This window comes from Canis lupus, chromosome 24, assembly GCF_011100685.1.
Source record: "Canis lupus familiaris isolate Mischka breed German Shepherd chromosome 24, alternate assembly UU_Cfam_GSD_1.0, whole genome shotgun sequence".
NCBI lineage: Eukaryota > Metazoa > Chordata > Mammalia > Carnivora > Canidae > Canis > Canis lupus.
In genome coordinates, this window is record NC_049245.1 from 16,262,794 (window position 1) to 16,286,888 (window position 24,095).

At 37.7% G+C, this 24,095-nt stretch overlaps 2 protein-coding genes across 6 annotated transcripts in view; one reads left to right on the forward strand and one right to left on the reverse strand.

The window, feature by feature from the left end:
* Positions 1-587: 587 nt before the first annotated feature.
* On the reverse strand, positions 588-24,071 carry CRLS1 (cardiolipin synthase 1). Of its 5 annotated transcripts, none has more exons than XM_038571661.1 (7): positions 23,588-24,071; positions 20,776-20,913; positions 15,745-15,874; positions 6,054-6,139; positions 4,916-4,984; positions 3,313-3,404; positions 588-1,563 (listed from the first exon to the last, which is right to left on the reverse strand). In XM_038571661.1, exons 1-7 carry the CDS (start codon positions 23,891-23,893, stop codon positions 1,476-1,478), a joined length of 909 nt encoding a protein of 302 aa, XP_038427589.1. In that variant the 5' UTR covers positions 23,894-24,071; the 3' UTR covers positions 588-1,475. The 5 variants fall into 5 exon arrangements, with proteins under 5 accessions (XP_038427589.1, XP_038427591.1, XP_038427590.1 ...); XM_038571663.1 differs by lacking the exon at positions 23,588-24,071 and adding an exon at positions 22,760-22,912 and having other exon boundaries at positions 1,355-1,563; XM_038571662.1 differs by lacking the exon at positions 23,588-24,071 and adding an exon at positions 22,749-22,907 and having other exon boundaries at positions 1,355-1,563.
* The window catches only part of TRMT6 (tRNA methyltransferase 6), a 69,522-nt gene continuing 68,198 nt past the window's right edge, over positions 22,772-24,095 (forward strand). The window contains exon 1 of the mRNA XM_038571660.1: positions 22,772-23,043. The gene's annotated coding sequence lies outside the window, so the exon portion shown is untranslated. The remainder of the gene's footprint in view (positions 23,044-24,095) is intronic.

Here is a 24,095-nt window from a genome sequence, read left to right on the forward strand (position 1 = left end):
AGAAAGGGAGACTGGCCAGCTGCTAGAGGCCATCCTTTTCTTCCCTCACACCACCCTCCGTCTGATTTGGTGACAGTGTCCCTGGCTGCAAGCTTCAGTATGTTTCAAGCCAAGGGCAACTCAGCTGCCAGCCTGGGAACAAGGAAGTCAAGACCAAATGCAACAAAGGAGCATACTGATCCAAGGATGCCATTGCCAAGAAGCATGCATTTTGCTTCTTATAACTCCCATCTTAATTTAACACAGCTCAACAAGCTGTCTGGATAATCTCATTGCATCATTCCATATTACACTTATGTCTTACTACATCCTCTTTTCACTTGTATACCAACAGTTGGCAGCAGCTGGCCTCCACTGCTAAGAGGAAGCAACCAGCAACAGCCATTGTCTTTCCTCTTCCCTCTCTCTGCATCTCCCACTCTTTCAAATATTGAAGTGTAGTCAGTCAGGACTTTGTCAGATGGTCCCAAACAAATTATTTTTACAATGTAATTGCAAGTGATGTATCTGAATGAACTTTATGAATCAGAAAACTTAACACAACAGCAAGCACCACAGCATGCTATACAGAACACCACCACCGAAGGTACTTTTCCAGCTCTTTTATTCCTTTAATATCTTAACAAAAGATACCCCAAAAATTTAAAAACCTTTGAAAAATATACAGTTTCATATTATTTACATGGGAGTACAGGCTCCAATATCATACAAACATTGCTATGTTAGAAACAGTGGAAGATATAATATAATTCACTGCTTCCTGGATGGTGTAGGCTAATGGACATGGTTTTGTACTTCTACCACCTTGGTCGCTTGGTATCCTAGTACATAAACTATTAGGCACCTGAGAGTTTGGAAGACTACTGAACATGAACTTCAATACCTTCTGTTGTGATCTTAATTATTTTCAAAACTTACTGCATTTTCAATCTCTTTACAAGTTTACTTCATCCATAGCTAAGCTACCTTGTCATTATCCTAACTGATCAAATATTAACCAAATGAACTATTAATGTGTACACAGTTTAAATATCAAACATAAGATTATGTAGCCAAGTTGTGTAAGATAGATACTTAAACCCAAGAAATTCCCTAGTGCTTTGTAAGCAATCTAAACTCTGTTAAACAGAAGTGGCGACTCCAGTTTCCATGCTCTAGACTATGTTTTTAAAAAATGTATTAAAAAGTGACTGATGATAATTGGAATAATTGGTACCTTATAAATTAATCAAGAAACCTAAGATAAAAAACTCTAAATTATAGTTTTATTTGTATTTAAAAATACATTGGAAATTCTGCATATGCCCATGATCAAGCTTATTTTCAATGCACATTACTTAAATTTTGATGACATGGTTTGTTCTGACAAGTCCTTTTTCAAGCTGAACACCGAAATACGGAAACTCCTGTAGATTTCCACTTGCCCTGCCACCAATGATGTATATTGCTTCCTTGCTAATGATGATAGATGGCTTTCATCTCCCTTTTATCACCTGAACAGTTTTTCGACCATAATGATAGTAACTGTAAGCTGATGCAGCTGTGGTGAAAGCTGTAAAACACCTTTTATGGAAGAGAACAAAAATTTAGTTGTCAGGTCAAAAACACAGTAACCATGAGAATCACAAAAAATACATTTAGTAAGAACTATTTAATAAGCAACAACACTACGGGCGTAATTCTTTTAGCTATAGGAAGCTAAAGCTACTGCTTTTAAGATTTCATGTGAATTAGTCATGTCAAATAGAATCTAGTTAATGAGCCTGAAAAAGGTAATCCTAGCAATTGTCATTTTTACCCAGCCGTTATTCTAGGTGTCTTATGCCATCATCTTATTTTCACAACAACCTTCTCTTACCGAGCAGCATATGGATCCCCAGAGAACTTAGCTACAGGCCACAGAATCTTGTCTGAGCCTGGCATGGTTCCAACTCTAGAGCCCATGTGCTTTTTCCACTGCCCTATGCTGCTTAGGGTATTGGGCTAATACCCAGCAAAATTCGAATATCTGAGTCATCTTAAATAAAATCCAGTTTTTTGTTTGTTTGTTTTAATGATTTTCCCTTAAGTGAACTGCCAATTAACCAGATTCCCTTAGAAGTTCCATGGGTGATGTTCATCGCTTGCTGAGTACTCGTGGCCTAGGGGCTTACTTTCTATAGTGCACCCATGTCTGCTTCCACCAGCTGAGTGGGATGTCCCGGAGACTATTTTCGTTTGTTACCAAAGCTGTTTGTGCCAGTTTGATCATCTAAATCCACCTGAACCAATGAAACATACATGTAGGGAGAGTTGCTATTTCTGAGAACTAAGTGAGATATTTTGCAAATACTTTATAACAAGGTAAATTGCTAAAAACTACTGTCAACATAGGCAATGATTGTTGAAAGGTTGGAAAAATGGTAAAAATATAGAAAGTTTCTAGGTAAGATTGCTTTACAAATGTCTTAAGTTCTTATATCACTTTTAAGAAGCAGAAAACAAACATCAGAGAGGTTGTACTATGGATATAGTTTAGTCAAGAATGAGAACACTCCCACAGACAGATCAATACTTAAAGAAAAGGCATTAGTCCTCTATCAAAAGATGTAGAATGAATCAGAAAAAATGTACACATGTATTTTAGAAAATAAAATGTTTAGCATGTGTATCATCTTTAAAGCTTCTTTAGCTTAACTGACTTTGGTTAACTAACCATTTTCTGGCTCAGACTGCATCAAGCAAGGTTTTAGTTAAAGTATACTAAAACATAGTGCTTTGGTTTCAACGGGGCACATCTGGACTCCAAAAGTTTAAATTTGACACGATTTCAAGGTGATATATTTCAAAGCTGTAACTAAGGATAATAAAATAAAAATAAAACTACTTTCTCCAAGTTTCCCTCCCACCATGCCCCTCTGCCACTATGCTGGATGCACTTTCCCCTAACCTACTCTCCTACACCGGACTTTACTCAGGGCCAATCTTCACGTCAGTGGCCTACCCCAGTTTCTCCCTGTATATATACCCCAAATGGCACTTCTTCCTGAAGTTTTCCCTTCTCTCCCTACCTGGAAACAAGTATCCTCCCTCCCCCCAAACCCCAATACTTTATCCATACCTCTCATCACTTTTAATTTGCATGAAAGCTTCTGTAATTTCTATATCCCATGCTTGATAGTAAACTTCAGAAGAGTATCAGTCATAAAATATACCCCCCAGCTTTACCCAGTTAGTGCTCAATAAACACGGTAAGAACCAAGTTAATTCTAAAATTGTCACAATAAGACATTTTGTTGACATTCTCAGAGAGTAATTCTACATTTAGCTTACCAGAGTATCTGAAGATAAATGCTGTCAGCATAATTGAAAACTGGAGCTGCCAAAGAAGCTGCTACCAAGATTAACTGGACTGCTGTGTTTACCTAAAAAAAAAAAAAAAGGCATAAATGAGTGGTACCAAGGAGATCCTGTTGCAAGCTCAAGAGACAAGGGCACAGCCCACAATGCTGTAACATGACATAACCTCAGCGTGCTTGGTGTTGTAATATGTGAACTTCACTAACCGACTCACTCATCTGTCTACACAGGTGCCCTTTACAGTGAGGATAGGGGCATCTGTCAGAAAAAACTACTACCTTGAATTTCCATAGCAATTCAATAATGTTGCAAAGTTCTTTGCCTTTTTCAGTTTTCTGTTAAAATAGCCCTGTGAACATTGCAATAATAAAGTTACTGCTTCACAGATGAAAATGTAATGAGTTAAGTAACTTGCTTGTAGTTATAGCAGGCTATAGGACCTAACCCAGAACCTAGTTACCCAGCGCTTCATCTAGTGCTCCCTCACTTGCCTAAAGGTCAAACACTAGGGTATCAGTAATTTGAAATGCATCTATCTCTATGAGAGAGGCTCTGGAGGAAATGAGCATGTTTCCGTACCCTACAAGCCACAGAGGAGAACAGGAAGAACACAGAACCAAAAATGCACTGGAGACTGCCTACTCATCCTGAGAAGCGTACTGGGGAAGAGTGTGATAAGTATGAAGCAGTGGGAAATGTGCACAGAAGCATCTCTATCGTCCATTCTGCAACTAAAGACAAGGATTCCACTTCATCTTAAAAAATTAAATAATAAAACTGGAGAACTTCTTGCCCTTTTTGGGTCATTTTCTAAGCAGTGCTACACTCAAACTGTACTTGATACAAATATAAGTCACTTGAACCTCAAAAAAACAAACAAACCCATAAATGTAGGCAAAAGTCCACCCCAGGAAGTTTTAGGTATAATACTAATAACCCTTCTGTCTCAAAGATGATCTGGGTCCCTAACCTGTTAAACTTCTGTCACAAAGGATAGGGCAAAAGGATGATTAGAATGAACTTACCAAGGCTACTAGAAAAATAAACATGCTTTAAGGCATTAACTGTGTGTTCTCTGTATGCAAAGAGTGGCACAGGTGCTGTCCTGAAAAGGGCTCAGTAAGACTCGATGGAAAACTAAGAGTAGCAGCTGCTTATTAGTAAGTAAAACTTTGTCCTATCCTTTCCATGTAATAATTGTGAAAATGAAGAGCCTGATTTTATGGTGTTTACACCACAGAAAGGAGGGTAATGAAACTACAAAGGAGCCTCCATAATTTCTTTGTATCTCAATCAAGATGAGATTATAATTCCACTCCCTCCCCTTCCCTAAACGGTGACCTTAAGACCTCATGCAGAGACTTAACTATTCAGACCATCAAAGGCAAAACATAATGCATAGCTTAAAGACCCCAAAAGCTCAAAGGACAAAAGAACTGGGTTAATGACCTCACTATCTCCTACAGTCTCAGTGCATGAAATAGGTCTCATTTTCAGCTGCTCCAGACTAAGGTTTATATTCATTATAATAAACATTTACAAGGCAGTAACTTAAAAGCATGTGTGTGTCTCTTACCTTGCTGATGAAGGTTGGTTTTAACCTAGCAGTGGCATAGCAAGGATTGAAATACTTAGAAAGTGTTCGCTGGCAGAGGACAAAAAGATAAAGTTTATTCAATTTATCATTCAAGTTTAAAACAAACATTTTGTTATTATATGTAATAAATAGTGACTGAGTATTCACTGCATGCCTGGCTCTATGCTAGACAAGCCCTTTATCTGCACCTTCTTTTAATACCCTAAAGGAACAGTGTCTATATTCTTTTCAAATCATACACAGGTTACTGAAAACAGATTTTAATTTATAGATTACTCAATTCCTAGAAAAATCTAACACAGTAACTATCCTGAAGTGACCACATCCATTTTCTAAATAAACTCAATAAATCTCCCTTGTTATTTTCTTTCATAGACGAAAAAATGAAATGAATCAAATCCTGCTATTTTCACTGGACTGAGAAACTAAAGAGGAGGTTATTATGCTATCCCTAAATGCTCAAGTATCTGTAGAGCAATGAACTAATATGCAAACAAACCATTATGTGCTCATACAACTTTGATTTTAAAAACTAGTTCCAGACAGTCCACAGTAGAAGCTAAACCAGGCAGCAAAAGAGGCTTGGTTACATAACCACTCCTAACAGTTTGCTACTATGGATAGGGCAAGTTGGTCTGGGTTTTATGTGCTGTCAATTAAAAAGGTTTTGACTCATAAACATGCCTTTTCAAAACTGATCATTTATGTGTTCACTGAACAACAACCATTGTGGGTGATTTAAATAGCAAGATGAGAGTTATGTATGGTTTTTAAAAATTCTTGGAAAAAGGATAAAAAATAATGGCCATAAATTAGTCTCATAAAGTTAAACTCAAGATACAACAGAGTGGGTTTTTCTTTTAACATTAAGTTATAAGTAATAATAAAAGAATTTTATTTTTTAATTAATTTTTAAAAAGATTTTATTTATTCATGAGAGACATAGAGAGAGAGGCAGAGACACAGGCAGAGGGAGAAGCAGGCTCCATGCAAGAAGCCCTATGTGGGACTCTATCCCAGGACTCCAGGATCACACCCTGGGCCGAAGGCAGATGCTTAACTGCTGAGCCACCCAGGCATCCAAAGAATTTTTTTTTTTTTTTTTAAACAGACTCACCGGTGTTGGAAGAGTTCGATATCTGACGTAAAAAACAGCAGCAATCAACATTACATCTCTTGAAATTATCATATAAGTAAGTGGAACTGAAAATCAAATGTAAAATAATTTTGATTGGGATTTAGAAAATTACTGGTATTACATATACAATAAAGCCACATTCAGCCTTATCATGAACTGGTGTTTCACATAAGTAAAAATGTTTTAACAAAATACTTATTGATGTTTTAGGGTCCTTAGAGTGAACCACTGATTTTTATATTCATCTTTAACCTACCCTCTAAGTGAAAGACTATGGCTTTTCCTTTTTTTTAATTTAAATTCAATTTGCCAACCTATAGTATAACACCCAGTGCTCATCCCATCAAGTGCCCATCACCCAGTTACCCCATGCCCCCTAGATTATGGCTTTTAAAGTCTAAGCCTGCCTTTCAGAATGTCTATCCTCTTGCCTGCTTTCCTTCTTACCCATTTTTTTTTCTTACCCATGTTTTTAAGCTGTAGTTATTAGTATTAGTGTCAGCTCAATTCAGCCACTATTTTCTCCTTTGTTACTCTTCAGCTTTGTGCATTTGGAAAAATGATCACCATGCTCACATGGAATGAATGAAACAGTAGGGATCAGAAAAGATAATGGAAGACTCTAATCATGCTGACTCAGGAGCTCTAATGGCTTCTATCTTCCAGACTATTTTACATGTAGTAAAATTTGCTATATGTAACACTTGTGAAGAAGCTGGACATTTTCATTATTGTCTGGCCAGTTCCTATCCAGGAAATTGCTATTTTTTTCTCCTACCCCATTCAATGAATTTTTTTTTAATATCTTTTTTTTTTTATTTTATTTATGATAGTCACACACAGAGAGAGAGAGGCAGAGACACAGGCAGAGGGAGAAGCAGGCTCCATGCACCGGGAGCCCGACGTGGGATTCGATCCCGGGTCTCCAGGATCACGCCCTGGGCCAAAGGCAGGCGCTAAACCGCTGCGCCATCCGGGGATCCCGCCATTCAATGAATTTTAATTTAAAAAGAATTCAATCAGTTGATAGTTTTCTCATTATTCTTAAGATTCTATAGCTTGGGGGTGCCTGAGTGGCTCAGTTGGTTAAGCATCCAACTCTTGATTTTGGCTCAGGTCATGATCTCAGAGTCATGAGATCCAGGCCCTGAAGATTCTCTCTCTCCCTTTTCCCTCAGCTCCTCCTTACCTCCCCTAAAACATTCTATAGCATGGCCCCAAAGCCAGAGCAAGCAAAATATTTTATTTATTTTTTTAAAGATTTTATTTATTTACTCATGAGAGAGAGAGAGAGAGAGAGAGAGGCGCAGAGACACAGGCAGAGGGAGAAGCAGGCTCCATGCAGGGAGCCTGACGTGGGACTCGATCCTTGGTCTCCAGGATCACAACCCTGGGCTGAAGGTGGCACTAAACTGCTAGGCCACCTGGGCTGCCCAAATATTTTAGATTGATACCCAAAGAACCCCTGCTCCCTTGCTGAATAATAATGGGATGGCAGAGGTTCTGTTTCATTTCACATTCTCTACACTGTAGGAAGTCTTAAATATGAACATACATTACTTTTATTAGAAAAAATATTTCTTAAAAAAGAAAAAGGTCCTGACACTCAAATTGCTTCAAATTAAAAGAGGGTTATGTGTATCCCTTCCATAATACTTCCAAACAGCTCTTTTATGAATTACTTTTGAGATCATATTTATGATCCTCTCCAGTTCTGACATTCTATTCATTCTGCAACTTGAGTAGACTCTAATTACAGATTATAATTTAAATCTCTACTGGTTATGGCTATGATGTAAGTATAGATCGTTGGCCAATCCTTAATGACATGACTATCTGAAAGAGAAAATACTTATCTACCACTCAAGTCATGGCATTTGGAGCACACAAAAGACACAGCTGTCTGAGCCAAGTAACAAAACAAGTCAGCTATGATTTTTAGAAGCATTTTTGTGTCTGTAAAACAGACTTTTCTACAGCAATCATTAGCTAGCAAATTCTAACCATCAGATTTTAAGATGCAGCAAACTCATGCAAATTACATAGAGTAAGCCTGCTAAACATAACTCTAGAAGACAAAAAACACCTGTTAGTGTATTTAGTCACAGGGGAAAAGAGGCTAGGATTTAATCCTAAATAAGAAGTTTCTGCAAAAGAGATGAGGCAATTCAATAAACTACAAAGATTTGGGTTCTTCTTCTAACTAGCAACAACCCAAATTGCCATTTATTATCTGGCACTGTTTTAAGCATTTCATACATATGATTTAATCTATATATCAACTCCACAAAACAGGGACCATCATTACCCCCATTTTACAGATAAGGAAAACCAGCCTTAGGCAGATTATATAATCTGGCCAAGGTCACCAGTTAGTGAGTAGTACAGCAGTACAGTAGAGTAAGTAGTACATATAGCCAGAAACCTAGGAATAGAACCTAGGTCTAAGGAATTCATAGCCTATGCTCTGGTCAGTGTATGAGGCTTCAAACCAGCAGTGTGAACTGCGATTAGCATCTCTGGACTCAGCTTACCATCTGTAACAGTCTGGTGGTAGAAATAACTGTTAACAGAAATGAAGTGTTCTCCAAACTGACTGCCCACCACACAATCACTCTGGAAGAGCATCATAGAAGCACAGATGAAAGAAGCTACCTACCTGGAGGATTCGCATGCAGAGCCAGGCTAGGACCCTGCCTCACCAGGTGCTCTCTAAGGCCTCTGCCAACTGACAGTATTATATGCAGGTTCTTACTTTGGTCCTTTGGACAATTTTATTCAGTTCCCTGGCTTCTGCATCTTCTAACTATTCCTCCTTTCTCTCCAGCCTTCCCTTCCCTTTATTTCCAGGGCTAAAACAGTTTTCATTTTTGCCTATCAGAGTATGTCAGTGTGTTAGTGAGGGTAGAAGGGTGTAAAATGTGTCAAGGATTGCCCCAAGGTTTTCCTCCCTACTTGCTAATCCTATCTGAAATAGGTAATGTCTGCAACAAAGGAGTACATTACAGGCAAATTTTATTAGCATTCAAGGGAAATTAATAAGACAAAGTTACTTTTACATATTACAAGTGGTCATTATCAATATCATACATTACATTGAAAATAACAATAATTATTCCAGAAATCAATTCAAATCAGCAATAAGAATTTGCTATACAGTAAACCAAAAATAATACAAGATATAGAAAGGAACTGTAATTTAGTAAATATAGCAGAACAAACGCACATAAGTAAAAATTAACTTAGCTCACATCCAGACTGTTATAACAAATGAAATAAGTTATTTTCATCTTTATCTCTCCTCCCATAGAAAGAGCAAAGAGAAAAGCAGACTTGTTTATTATCCTAGCTGAGGAAGAAAGCACATTTCTTACTCTTGAAGACAACAAAGCTATCCAAATCAAGGTGGATGGAACTTTTACAAAAATGCAAGCAGTATAAAAATAAGATGCAAGACAGCATATATACCATCTCTTCCCCTAAAACCCTTCTAAAATGACAGTGAAGGAATGAAAAGAAAAAGTCACAAAGAGAATGGGAAGAGAACTCAAATTTCCCAGTTCTAAGTTTATTAGTAAGAGCTACTTTAATTCAAACTGATTAACAATATCATTAAAAGCCCAACAAATCCCAAGCAAGATAAATAAAAAAGAAACTCATACCAAGATATATCACTATGCAACTGTGGAAAACCCCAAAGACCAAGAGAAAATCTTTAAAGCAGCCAGAGTAAAAAAAACTTACCTTCAAAATAGAAATGGATTAGCAGTTGGCTTCTTATATACCAACAGAAATGAAAATTGAACAGTATATTAAATATGCTGAAATGACTACTAACCCAGACTTCTACACTCAATAAAAATATCCTTTAAGAACAAAGGGAAAATCAAAGAAAGACAAATACTGCCCAGTATCACCTATATGTGGAATATAAAAAATAAAATAAAATCTGAAATAGAAATGGCAAGTAAAAAAGTGGTTGCCAGAGTGGCAAGTAAAAAAGTGGTTGCCAGATAAATAGGGAGAGGTTGATAAAAGGGTGCAAACTTTCACTTTTAAGATGAATAAAGTCCGAGGATCTAATGTATAATATGGTGACTAGAGTTGATTTCACTGTATTGTATTAACTGAAATCTGCTAGGAGACTGGAACTTAAATATTCTCACACATACAAAAGAATAAAATGTTCTCATATACACAAAAGAATAAAGGTAAAATAAAAATATTTTCAGAGACACAAAAGACAGGAATGTACCTACCACCAGCTGACCAATATTAAAGAGATTTCTAGAGATAGACTTTAGACAAAAGGAAAATGATCCTAGATGGAAGGTCTGAGATACACCAAACAATGTAAGCCAGAAAAAAAGTAAATATGAAGATACATCTAAATGAACACTGGAAAAACAGTATCATGTGAGTTTAAGAAGTATATAAAAGTAAAGTACGGCAACAATAACCTAAGTTGAGAAAAGAATAAATGGAGGTAAAGCAGGGGCCCATGGTGCAGATTCATTAACACTGAATTTTGATAAGGATGAATGATATAATTTTGAGAATAACTAAGTGGAAACAGTATATAACACTGCCAACTGGCACACAGGGAAAACAAGTATAATGATAAAATCTATATAGATGTAGAAATACACATATGAGCCAAATGAAACACAGAAAATGGAAGACTGCTACACAAACATTAGTAATCACAGTAAACGTTAATGGATTAAATGTTCTAGTTGAAAGAAAATATTTTTAGACTGGATAAAGAGAACCCATCTATCTTTATGCTATTTACAAGAAATATCTAAAATATAAAAATATGGAGAAGTTGAAAGTGATTTATCTATCAGGCAAACACTGACCACAAGTAAGCTAGTGCAGTTCTAGCAATATTCAACAAGACTTTAAGGCAATAATCATTACTGAAGATATGGAGGGCCACACTTCATAATAAAGCATTCAATTTACCAAGAAGACAAAGAAATCTAATTCGTATGCACTTAACAGCATGACTTCAAAAGACACAAAGCAAAAATGAGACACAAAGAAAAATAATGGAAAACTACACAGGTAGGAACTAGTGAGAAACTAACCTACTCTCTCTCTCAGTAACTGAACAAGTAGACCAAACAGAAGTCAGTAAAGATTTAAATGTCAGGATTTAAAATTTGATCAAATGAATAAATATATAAATAACATCATGCCCAACTACCACATACACCGTCATTTGAAGCACATGTAAAATGTTTATAAAATGATTGTATACTGGGCCAAAGGGCTAAAAGCAGAGCATGTTCTTTGGATATAAGGTAATTATGCTTGAAATTAATAATAAAAAGATACCTAGAAAAGTCCACAAATTAACTTTTATTAACCCCCTTAAGTCAAAGAAAGAATTACAATGAAAATAGATTCTTTTGAACTCAATAATGGCAACGGCATATTTTACCAACATATGAGATGCAGTGAAAGGAATACTTAAGACAAAATGTACAGCCCTAAATGCCAGCTTTAGAAAAGCTTAAAGGAATGAGTTAAATATTCATCTACAGCTGTGCCGTTCAATAAAACAGCCACTACCCACATGGGAAGATAAAGCACCTGAAATGTGGCTGGTCTGAATGAGAGGTGTTGTAAGTGAAAACTAGACACTGGCTTTTGAGTTCATAGTATGAAGAAAAATTCACTAATTTTTTATGGTTTACACAATGAAATGATATTTTTGATCTAGAAGGTTAAGTGTTATTAAAAGTATATTTACCTGTTCCCTTTTGTTTTTAATAGGCTACTAGAAAATTTTAAGTTATATATTTGGCTCCCATTATATTTCTACTAAACAAATGCAATCTAAAGAAGTTGGAAAAAGAACAGCAAGGGAAACCTGAAGAAAAGAGCAATATTTAACAAAGTAGTAAGCATATCAGAAAAAGTTGGTTCTTTGAAAAGATTCATAACTGACACATTTCTATTAAGACAATTCAAGGGAAAAAAACAAAGAAAGGACAAACTAATAATCAGGATGAAGAGGGGAACACTACTACATATCCTGCAGATATCAGAAAGTTAATGTGGATACCATAAAGAGTTGCTAGTAAATCTTTATAAACGTAGTTGTAATGGACAAGTTCTTAGAAAAACACTGTAACTTACCAAATAGACAAAAGATGAACCAGAAAATCTGAATCATCCTATAACAAAAAAATAGGCATCACCTATTTGAAAACTCTTTCCTAAACTCCAGTCCTCAGTGCTTCAATAAGTTCTACCAAACATTTAAAGAAGGAATACTGCATTTCACACAAATATTTCCCAAGAATGGGGGAAAAAAAGACTTCCTAACTCTTATGAGGTTAATATATATTTGATAATAAAACCTAAAGTATACCTGTTGGATATTCAGAGAAAAAAAATCCAGGCCCATCTTGTAAATATTGAAACAAAATCTTCAACAAAATAGTAGAAACCAAATTTAGCAATATTTTCGTAATCTGTCATGACCAAATTGGATTTACACCAGGAATTTCACACTGTTTTAACATTAGAAAAATCAATAACATAATTCACCACACATTAACAGCTCAAAATGAATAAACAGGACTCTCATAATACATGAAGAAAAAAATTTGATAAAATTTAATATCTACTACTAATTAAAACGCCTAGCAAACTCCAAATAGAAGTGAACTTCTGTATCCTAAAAAAAGGATATCTATATAACCCTACAGGAAACATTTAACAGTGAAATGTTGATAACTTTCCTTTTGAAACTGGAAACAAAACAGACACCATTCCTATTCAACACTATAGTGTGCAGTATAGAAAAGGAAAAGAAAACAATTGAAAAAGAAGAAATATACTATTAATTACAGATATTATATAATTGAGGATGTAGAAAATCCAAGAGAATTTATATTTATATTAGAGTAAGAGTTTAACAAGTTTTGCTAGACACAAAAATCAACATCAGAAATAGAAAGGATTTTTATCCTATCAACAACAGGCAGTTATTACAAAATGAAATAGTAAAGCATCAAAATTAACAAGCAACACAGAATAAAACTAATAAATTGGTTTCCACCTCTCCAAAGAAAACATTCTAAGATTTTATTTATTTATTTTTTAAATAGTTTTTTGGTTTTTTTTTTTTTTTTTAAGATTTTATTTATTTATTCATAGAGAGGCAGAGACACAGACAGAGGGAGAAGCAGGCTCCATGCAGGGAGCCGACGTGGGACTGGATCCTGGGTCTCCAGGATCACACCCCGGGCTGCAGGCGGCGCCAAACCGCTGTGCCACCGGAGATGCCCTACATTCTGACATTTTAAAAAGACTAAATAGAGTAGATATATCATGTCTGTGAACTGGAAGATCAATACTGTATAGATATCAATTCTTTCAAGTAGAACTATAAACTCAATACAATCCCAATTAAAATTCCAACAGGCTTTTTTGGGGAATTTGAAAAGCTGATTCTAAAATTGACAAACAGGGGCGCCTGGCAGTCTCAGTTGGTAGAGCATGGAGCTCTTGATCTCAGGGTCCTGAGTTTGAGCCCCATGTTAGGTGCAGAGATTGCTGAAATAAACTTAAAATATGTTATTTTAAAAAAATAAAGTTTGTACACAAAATGGAAACAGCTAAGAATATCAAAGATGGAAGAATTTATTCTACTAGATATCAAGACTTTTAGCAAAGCAGTAATAATTACAATGGTACTAGTGCAAAAGTAGACAACTCAATGGGGAACAACTAAGACAACCCAGAAATGAACCCATGTATATATGGACATTGCAGTGAGTTTATAAAGTACAGATTTTTCAATAAAAAATGCTGGGATAGGGGTGCTTGGGTGGCTCAGTCATTAAAGCATCCAATTCTTGGTTTCCACTCAGGTGGTGATCTCAGGGTTGTGGGACTGAGCCCTGAATCAGGCTTCACACTCAGCACAGAAGCTCCTTGTTCCTCTCCCTCTGCCCTTCCAGCTGCTTGCTTTTTCTCTCTTGAATAAATAAATAAAATCTTTTTTAAAAAAAAAAAAAAGTGCTGGGATAATCTGGTACCCACAGAAATAGCTAGAAAATTTTTAGGAAAGATAATTTTTTTCTAAAATATCAACTAGAAAAATGTAAACAACAAAAGAAATTCTGAAAACTTTCCAATACAAAACATGATCACATATAAAGGAAAAGGTACCAGAATGGCATGAGACATCTCAACAGCAAAATGGAATTTGGAAGTCTATAGGACAGGGTCTTCAAAAATCCTGAGTAAAAATGATCTGCAATCGAAAATTACATCCAATTCAAATCTCAATCAAGTATGGAGGTAGAATAAACACATTTTAAGTGTCTTTAGAATAAAGACATTGTGGACTCTAAAACTCTGGCTGCCACGCTGCATCCTTGCACAGGAAACTAGATCGCACTCCACCAAAAGGAAGCCATGGGAGCTTTTAGAAAAATAGACCCAACACAGAAGAGAGACGACAGAAATTTCCAGAATAATAGCAAAAGAAAAGTCTCAGCTTGCAAAGCAACCTACACCAATTATTTAGGTAAATCTCACAGCAATAGTATCTATTATACTAAAACCTGGATACAGTTTCTTTGTTCAAAAGGGAAATGTCTGACCAACCTTTGCATAATAATGTAACAAAATACAAAATAACTCAAAAAACTGGAGGCAGGAAAGTATATACACACACATACAAGATCATTTGGATTTTGAATAATGTCAACAGAATGCTCTTTAGGTTCCTTTCTCCCCCCAACAAATTATATTAGAATGAGAGTACCCCTGCCCCTTCAACACCCCCAACCATATACACACCAAAATTCTGACTTTCAAAGGAAAGAAACATTAACCCAATTTTTAAATTTAGTATGGGAATTTAAAAGCCTAAAAGTAAACGAGAAAAAGAACCTGTAGACTGAGGAGACTAGACTGAAACCCCATTACACTTCTTCCTATCAAATGACAATAATAACATGCTATTGAAAGACCATGTGGCAGCATTTGCTTTATTCTCGGATTCTATTTCTAATACTTGGAAATTAACAGGTTAATCTAAACAAAGGGAGAAAAACTGAGAAATACAGCTTAAGTATAAAATGAACCACCAGAAAAGTACATGCAAAATACAAAGCAGAAGATCGTAAAATTTTGTTAAGAGTATTCAGATAATGTACAAACTGTATCTATGATTTGAAATTGTGTAATAATTTCTAAGTAAAACTAGTGATGTAGAATTTTATAAACATTTTCAGGATTTCAGAACTCTCATTTTTTATGATGAAACTATACTTAATAAGTAATAGATTTAAGAAAACTTTAAATTGCTTTCAAAAAGCCAGGCACTAAGAATATAAACTTATGGTTTCAAAAAGTTCTAAACTAATATGAATTGGTAATGTGAAATAATATTTGCTTAAATTTAAACAATCTAAGAAAACAACAGATTCTACTAATAAAACAAGGACACAAATTCTAAAGTAAAATAACAGCTTGACAAGCAAAACAGTTCAATAGTTTAAAATTAGGGAAACAGTTTAAAGTTGAAAAATATACTTTTGGAACAAAAATTAAACATCTCTCAATCAAGAAAAATCCTAAACTGACTAATGTCATTCTTCGCTATGCTATTTAAAAGTACGCATGATGGCGTTCTTACCTGGAATAAGATCTGCATAGGTCAAGCTAACATATAAGATACTGATAAGTATTTTATCAGCAAGTGGATCAAGAGCACTTCCCAAAGCTGATTTTTGATTGGCCCAGTTTCGAGCAATAAATCCATCCAACTGAAAATAGAAGTTTTTTTTAATAAATGTCATAATAGGTACAAAGTAGATATTTTGAAGGTTAATAGATACCAGGATAACAACTCTGTTTTAAAATGTTAATAAAACCTCTTCTATTTCTTACCCCCAAATCTTCTCATTCTTTTACTGGTATATGTTTAGTTTTCAAATTGCCAAATAGTCTATAAATAATTTCACTTTTCTACAGTACTTTTCTTTCTCAAGGCCTCCCGGTATTTCTTTTCTTTTCATAAGGCCTCTTTGTGGGTTGAACCCAAACACAAATTTAGAGATTTAAGGAACCCAAAAAAATCCCACTGAAAGCATGGCTGACATGGATTAGGAGCATGGATTAGGAGCCCCTCCTTGGGCTATTTCACTACAGCCAAAATGGCTGCTTTTGCTCACGAGGCCTACCTTTTAACTGTTAGACTTTGGTTTTTACTCCTACCTACTTTTCTAAGATATGACCCAATACTCTAAGTTTTCACTATTACTATTTTTCTTTTTTGTTTAGTCCAACTGTTAATTCCATGTCTGACTGTACGTGAATAAAAAACTCAATCCTCAGGGGGCAGCTAGGTGGCTCAATCAGCTAAGTATCTAGCTCTTGGTTTTGGCTCAGGTAATCATCTCGTGGGTCATGAGAGTAAGCCACATTCAGAGGCTCCACATTCAGTTCCAGGCTCACTGAGGAACCTGCCTGAGATTCTCTCCCTCTGCCCCTCCCCTCACAGGCATGTGCGCATTTTCTCGCTCCTTTAAAATAAATAAATAAATAAATAAATAAATAAATAAATAAATCTCTTAAAAACAAAAAAATCAGTCTTCTGTACCTGGCCTACTTAAAAATTTTGATACGCAAATTGCTTACTCACTATTCCTGGAAATAAATTATATCTCAAAGCAGAGGTCACACATGGTTACCAATGGGCCAATTGGGGCCTGGCAGTAGCTTTTTGTTTAACCCACCCAGAGCTTTTAAAAATGTAAATTAGTTGCCAATATTTAAATAGTCACAGTCTTACCACAAAAATCCAGATCTCTAGCTTCACTTGAGAAATGGAAAGAGCCAATCACCTGGGGCCACAGATGAATTGAAACCAAGTATCTATCACCTATTCCCATTAAATAAGGGGGGTTATTTTCTGGCTTTCCAAGTCTCTACTTGACTTTTATTCATTTTATTTAACTTCAAGCTTTAACAAATGTTTGAATTTTCTAGTCCTATTTCCAAGGAGAAAGTAACTTAGACATAATTAAACATGTGCATTTTAAAGGATAAATAAGTCCTCTATATCCTAAGTATTGTAGTGAGTTAGAGATAGCAGTACTACAGAACCATATCGTAAGTATTGTAGTGAGTTAGAGATAGTAGTACTACAGAACCATATCGTAAGTATTGTAGTGAGTTAGAGATAGTAGTACTAAAGAACTATGGTTAAGAACTTGCTCTTTGGCAGCAGAACATAACTGGTTCAAGTCCTGGCTCAACCATTTACTATATGACCTTGGGGAAATTATTTGGCCTAAGCATCCCTTTCCTCATCTGTATAGCCCACCTCAAAGGGTTGATTGTCTTCAGGACATAATGGGATTAATACTTCTTTAGTACTTAGTAAATCCTCAAGAGCACTTAACTAGCTATTACTACAGCAACAGAAAGAACCTACTTTCTTATAAATATACATGTAACAATGTCTAACAGAAAGTACCTGGAACTTGGTTGGCATCAGGGCCTTAGTAGATCCAGGTTTCAGTTCAGTTTTTGATCTCAAAGAACGTCAACACCTTCCACTTTTTTACTAGCACTCCCATCTGGATCTCCCTGTTCCTCTACCTACATTAGATTCCAAGGTCATCAACATCACTGCTCCTTTGCAAATATCTGTAACTCCCTTACTTCACTCTTCATCCACCCTGCTTACACACAGCTATCCATGTACTTAACTCCAGGCCTGCACCTAATCAACTGACCAGTGCTCAAGAATACTTAAGTGGGTGTCTCACTTCCAATTCAAGACTATAAATCTCCCATGGGCACTCAGCACTGCCTGGCAATCCCACATCTGCTTGTTTACCTTCTCTTTTCACACTGTCTGTTCTCACTTCAAGCCTACTCCTCCTTCATTCCCAAAGCCTCTCACTCTTATGATCCTATCTATACTTTCCTGGAAAAACAGAAACAAGATTGTCAGCACTGTTCCCACCCACAAGTCCACCGCCTACCTGCTGCATCCATACACATTCTCTGCCTTTCCCTGATTCATGATCGCAGGCCCTCTCACCTTCTGTGATTTGCCTCTCTTCTCCCCCATGTCTCCTGCATCAAGCTCCTCCTTTCTATTTGATCATTTAGTTAACCAGTTAATTAACAACAAAAATTTCCCCAGGATATATAGCTTTAAAAACTAGCCTTCCTTGACCCTACTTCCCTATATCCCTACAAAGCAAAGCTTTTTCAAAACAGTATCTTTGAAATCTATAATTGTCATTATACCTCACGTTTGTTGCCAACCACTCTGATTGTCTCTACTCCTCAAGAGGGTTCTCATCAAGATCACCAATGAATTCTACACTTTTAGCATACCTTACCTCAACACAATTGAAGCAATGACTTCACTTAACTTCTGGGACACCTGATGGCCTAATTTTCTTCCTTTCTCACCAGCTGTTCTCAGTGTCCTTTACTGGCTCCTTTACTTTTGCTCCACTTAACTGCTCATTTCTCTGACTCTGTCTCTTCTGTAACCCGGCCTGACTTCACCCAGACTTGACCATCCACAGCTGATAACTCTCACATTTATCTGTAACCCTGACTTCTTCCAACTCCAAACTACTACTACCCAACTAATACCTCTCTCTGTCGACAGGCACAACAACGCTTGGTACTTTTTAACTCTGTCCTACAGAGTGTTGTTCATCACAAAACTGTTACCTTCATGCACCAGTTGTTAAAAAATAAAAGTAACAGCCTATCAGACATAATTCCCTCACTACACATTAACAATCCATTGACAAATCAACTCTATCTTCAAAACATATCCCAAATTCATTCACTTCTCCCCAAACTCCCACCCCAGTCCAAGCTACTATCATTGCCACTCCCCTATGTAACTGTAAGCTCCTTAACTGGCCTCTCTGCTTCCACTCTTGCCTTCCTACAACTTCTTTCCCATTTACAACATAAATCAGGCCTGGTCATTCCCCTGCTTAAACCCTCCATGACTCCAGCCATCTGCCCAGTGGGCAATCTAGAGGCATCAAAACCTCCATGAAGTAAATGTGAAATACAGTGCCAAATAACTTAGGTTTTCACATACACTGCCACACGGATTTTGAAAAATGTAAATGAGGCCTGAGTTTGGTGAATATTGCAGTCTCCTGTGGCAGCTTAAAAAAGGTACAAACAAAAGAAGAGCAAATCCAGTAACAAAAAGATCTTGTTACATTAAAAAAAAAAAAATCCATTATCAATACAATGGCCTTTGACAGACCTGGAGTGTGTCTGAGTGGAGGCCTTCAGGCTTCATGAAGAGATAAAAGGAGGAACCAAAAAAAAGAAAGACTGTGAAAATGGGGAGAAATAGTAACAAACAGAAGCTAAACTCTGGAAAAAGAAGTGGGAACTATTTTGAGAGACTATTTTTAAAGCATATTTGGAAATGCTATATAATAATGCAAATGTCCTCCTCTGTTTACCCTGCAAATTCTTCACTATTTCTATATTGCTCACCAATGCTAATGGGAGAGTGGAATTTTGTTTCTGTGAACCTCAAAGGGAATAGCTGACATTACAGATACTGTACAACTGTAATTTACAGAAACTTAATCTTCATTCTCACTAAATAAGTATCACAAGCAATACTTTTAAAACATAAATCAGTTTGAAGAGGCACCAAATCATTATTGCCTGTCTGAGTGCTCACATGGATCTCAGACCAGTCTTGTATGAGGATATAATGTATTTATTTCTACAATTTAACTTTGCCCTGATTTTAAATTTTTCTTCCTTATTTTCACCAGTTTCCTTTACTGGGTTTTTGTAGGACATGTAATTTTAAAAACCATTTCAAATCCCTTATGCAACAAGGTGGGTGATAAATACAAGTAATGTCATACATACTGATGGCTGGTTAGCCCCAAAAGCCTATTTCACACGTATTTTGTCCTCTGCTATAAAATTATTTTCCAAGTTCTAATTTGATATAACCTGAATAAATACTTCCCTTTCTCAAAACTGACAAAGTGGTATAAAGGGGTTCTTTTTTCATTTTCCATCTACTGGGAGAGTAGAAGGAAGGATGCCTAAGGCCTGACCCAGGACAGGACCTTCTGCTAGGCACTCAGAGGGGTGCAGAGGCGGGATCAGAAACCAAATCCTGTGTGTGCCTATAGCCTCCTACCAGCATAAACCTGAGTAGAGCTCTGACTTCTACAAGCTCCGTGGTCACAGGTGACCCACTGTTTCCCCCTCCACCAGTAAAACTAAGTGTTGTTACAGATCAGAGTATTTCTATCACAATAAGTAGAAAAATAGTCTCACAACGTTTCTCCTTTATTTCTATTCCTAAAGCAAACACTTGGCTCCCTGGGAATTTCTAAAGGCAAATTTTCTTTTACAAAAAAGTTAAAAACCAAAAATAAAAAGCAGCCCCTCCTATGCCTCCCAACAACTTTCACCTCCTTCCTTAGATCACTTAAAAAATTGGAGTCCCACACAGATGCTAAAGACAAGTCTTTATACAAAGTACTAGGTTAAATTTATCTTGAGGATTTCCTTCTAGGAAAAAACAGACTAAGTCTCTGCCATTTCAGTGTACCAGAGACCCTGGGATTTGAAAAGAAAGCAAAACGGGGCGGGGGGGGGGGGGGGGGGGGAGAGTACATTTACAACTTACCAAATCAGTTAGACCAGCTAAAGCAAAAACTCCTAGTGCAATATTAAAATCCTCTTCAATAATCAAATAGCCCAAAACTGGGGCCAAGCCAATTCTCGTCATTGACAACATATTTGGGATTGTCCATGGGTTTTCATACTGAAACACAAAGACAACAAAATTTATATTAAATGGTAACTTATTAGAAAAATACATCAACTTAGGAGTCAGAAGCTACATAAACTTTAAATTTAGTACTCTGAGTTTTAAAATCCACTGTTTACAGACCATAGCTCTAAAACTGTCCAGAATACAAAAGATGAAGATATGTCATATGTCCACAGACTAAAGTATCTGCTATATATAGACAGTATATACAGTGTGTGTGTGTGTGTGTGTGTGTGTGTATACGGGGGTGGGGTGGGGAGAGACACATATATAGAGAACAGAGTATATGTACATGTTTCCCAAAGAGAGAAAAGAACAAAGATGTATTATTTACGATATAGGTCAAGGCATTAATATAGGACTTTATGATTAGAATTCAAACTTTATAACACTCTGCTTTTAAAAATGTAACTTCAAGATCTTATACTTCAAGTAGACAGTCTAGATGGAAATGTCAGAAAAAAAAACAAGGCAAATTATCAACCCCAGGCATTTTGGCTTAAAACATTTATTGCAAATAACCTCCCTCTCTCCTCAGCACATACCCATCAAAAGAAGGCTAAATGCTATATACAGTGTATGGACATTTGAAGAGGAAAAATAATTTAATTCCATAATCTCATGGCTAAATGGATAACTGGTGGAAGAAAATGGAACTAGAAATAGGGATTGAGAGCCTTAGGAAATAAAGAGAAATGTAAATCTGTTCCCAATAGCCATGAAAATGAAATGTTAAGATTCCCACCTAAAATCTGAGGGTTTTAGGATTCCTTGAAACTTCATTTGGAGCCAAGCTGTTTGAAGTTGGCACTAACAAAAGGGCTCTTTGGCAGCTACTATGAAAAACGTTACTTCCTTGCCAAACAAAATCTGTTTCATGAGGATATTTCAATTTTAAAAAAACCTCGCCCTAGTGGAGCTAGGATACCCTGCCCAACAGGATACAGAAATAATTACAAGAAAATGTCTCCCTAAAGCCTGGACTTTTTCTCCACTGGTGAAGGCTGCCAACCCATGGGACTATCTCCTCACAAGACTAACCCTACTCTTAATCACTAATCAATTAAAAAAAAAAAAAAATTCAGCGTCGAGGTTCAAGTTAAGTGACAGTTTCTATTTCTAAAGAAATCTTTTAAAATTCCATGAACCATCCCATAAGAAAAAGCAGTTCTCTATAGATACTAAATTTGTGTGTATAAACAAACTGGCAAGAAACATTCAGCTTAGTTTTGGAGGTTACTGTTGAGGTCAGATGCCAGAATACTGCCACGGAAAGCTACAGGAAAACTTCACATTCTGCGGGAAACAATCACTAAACAAGAAGCAGCACAAACTTCTACTCAGGGACCCTGTATTGAAAGTAGGCCACCTTATGTAATTAAATGGTAACATTCTTGGAACGCGTTCCAAATTGAAGTTCAAAGGCCAGAGTGTCTCAGAATCCAGAGAAAAAGAGAAGTTTGTTTACCATAACGTGGTACAGAGCTAGTCAAACACTGATCCAGTGTTGCAGCAACTTGGAAGAAAAACACATAGTTCGTGACTGAGAAACACGAATCACAAAGCAAAAGGTCAGGAGAGAGCCCCCCGATGAATGTCAGAAATATCCATAGGGCAAAATTAAAAGACACGGTGCAAACAGCCAGATCGCTTCATCTGGTGAACTAATCGACAGAACTATAATGTTGTCGGAACCGTGAAAGAAAGTTCTTTTTAGCTCCACATAAAATACTTTAAAGCACCTCATTAATTTCTAATCATTAAATTTGTAAAAGTTTCTACATTAAAATTAAGAGAGCTAATCTCAGATTACCCAACCAGATAACCTGTGGCATACTCGACCAACTACTGCCGTTCTGGGAAGGTCTTCACCCACGATATGGCAACCTCAAAGCATCCAGCATTCAAACCCTGACATGCTTTAGCTATTAGTGGAGCTGAGACCCCTGCCAGGATGTGGCCACCTCAACCCATGCTGTACAACTGATGAAAGCGGTCCAAGGGCCCACTGAAGACCTAACAATTGAAGATGTAATAATTGCATGAGTCCTGCTAACATGACATCAAAACCTCTCCCACATTCATGCTCCGGGGTCTTCTGCTCGGGCAGTACTTCAACAGGTAAGTGGAGAAATATTTTGTTCTATTACCTCAAGAGGAGAGTTGTAATCTTTTTCTATAATTAGAGATTAAAGAATTAGTAGTAGGACTTATTCAAGTATCCTTCATCTTACATAAGGTTAACAAAGGTCAAATGACAGTCAATACACAAGCCAAGAGGCTTGTCTCCTTTTCTAGAAATTCTTACTGACTTGTCCTAAACGTTGAGGAATGGCTTCAGAGAATCAAAAACACACTTAATAAGACAAGCGAAGGCTATTTTTACCAATGCAATAACCAGAGGCCGGTCCAGCTAAAGGTGCGGACGGAAAGGGGAGTCAGGGGAGGAGGGATTCTAACCCGACCGCCGAGGCTGACGGTGGCCTCCTTTGGCACCCCTGAAATTCATCCCAGGGCTTCTCTTCAGGGCACGGCCGACAGGTTCTGGAACCGAAACGTCCGACTTGGGCCGGTCAGAGCGCGTTATTCGCGTCCGAGTCCGATCCCCCCGCGGGGGCCCGCGCGCCCACCCGGGGATGCCCCTCCGCGCCTCCCCGGTACCTACCAAGCTGGCGGCGCTCGCCTGGCCCCATCGGCCGCCCCGGGCCTCGGCGGCGGCGTCCCCTCGCGCCACGGGCCGGGGGGCCGCCTTCCCCGCGCCGGAGCAGTGGCCCCGTGGGCCGACGCCAGGCAGCCGCAGGCCGAGCGCGGCCGGGCGCAGCCACCAGCGCTCCGCCAGGCAGCCCCGGCAGCCCGGCCCCGAGCGCAGCACGGCCCCGCGGGCGCGCCCCTTGCCCGGCCGCGCCCCCGGCGCCCAGGCCGCGCTGCGAAGGAGCCCCCACGAGCCGCGCGCCACGCGTGAAGCCAGCATGGCCCTGCCGCCGCGCCGCGAGGACACAGGCGGCGAGCGCTCAGCAGCCTGGGGCGCCGGCGAGTCCCCGCTCCGCAGAGTCTCCGCAGCGTCGGAGAAGCTCGGGAGCCTCCATGGCAGTTTTCAAACCCCAGCACGCCTCGCTTATACAGGTGGCCAGCAGCCGCCAAGGACCGACGGCTTCGCGACGCTTTTGCGACAC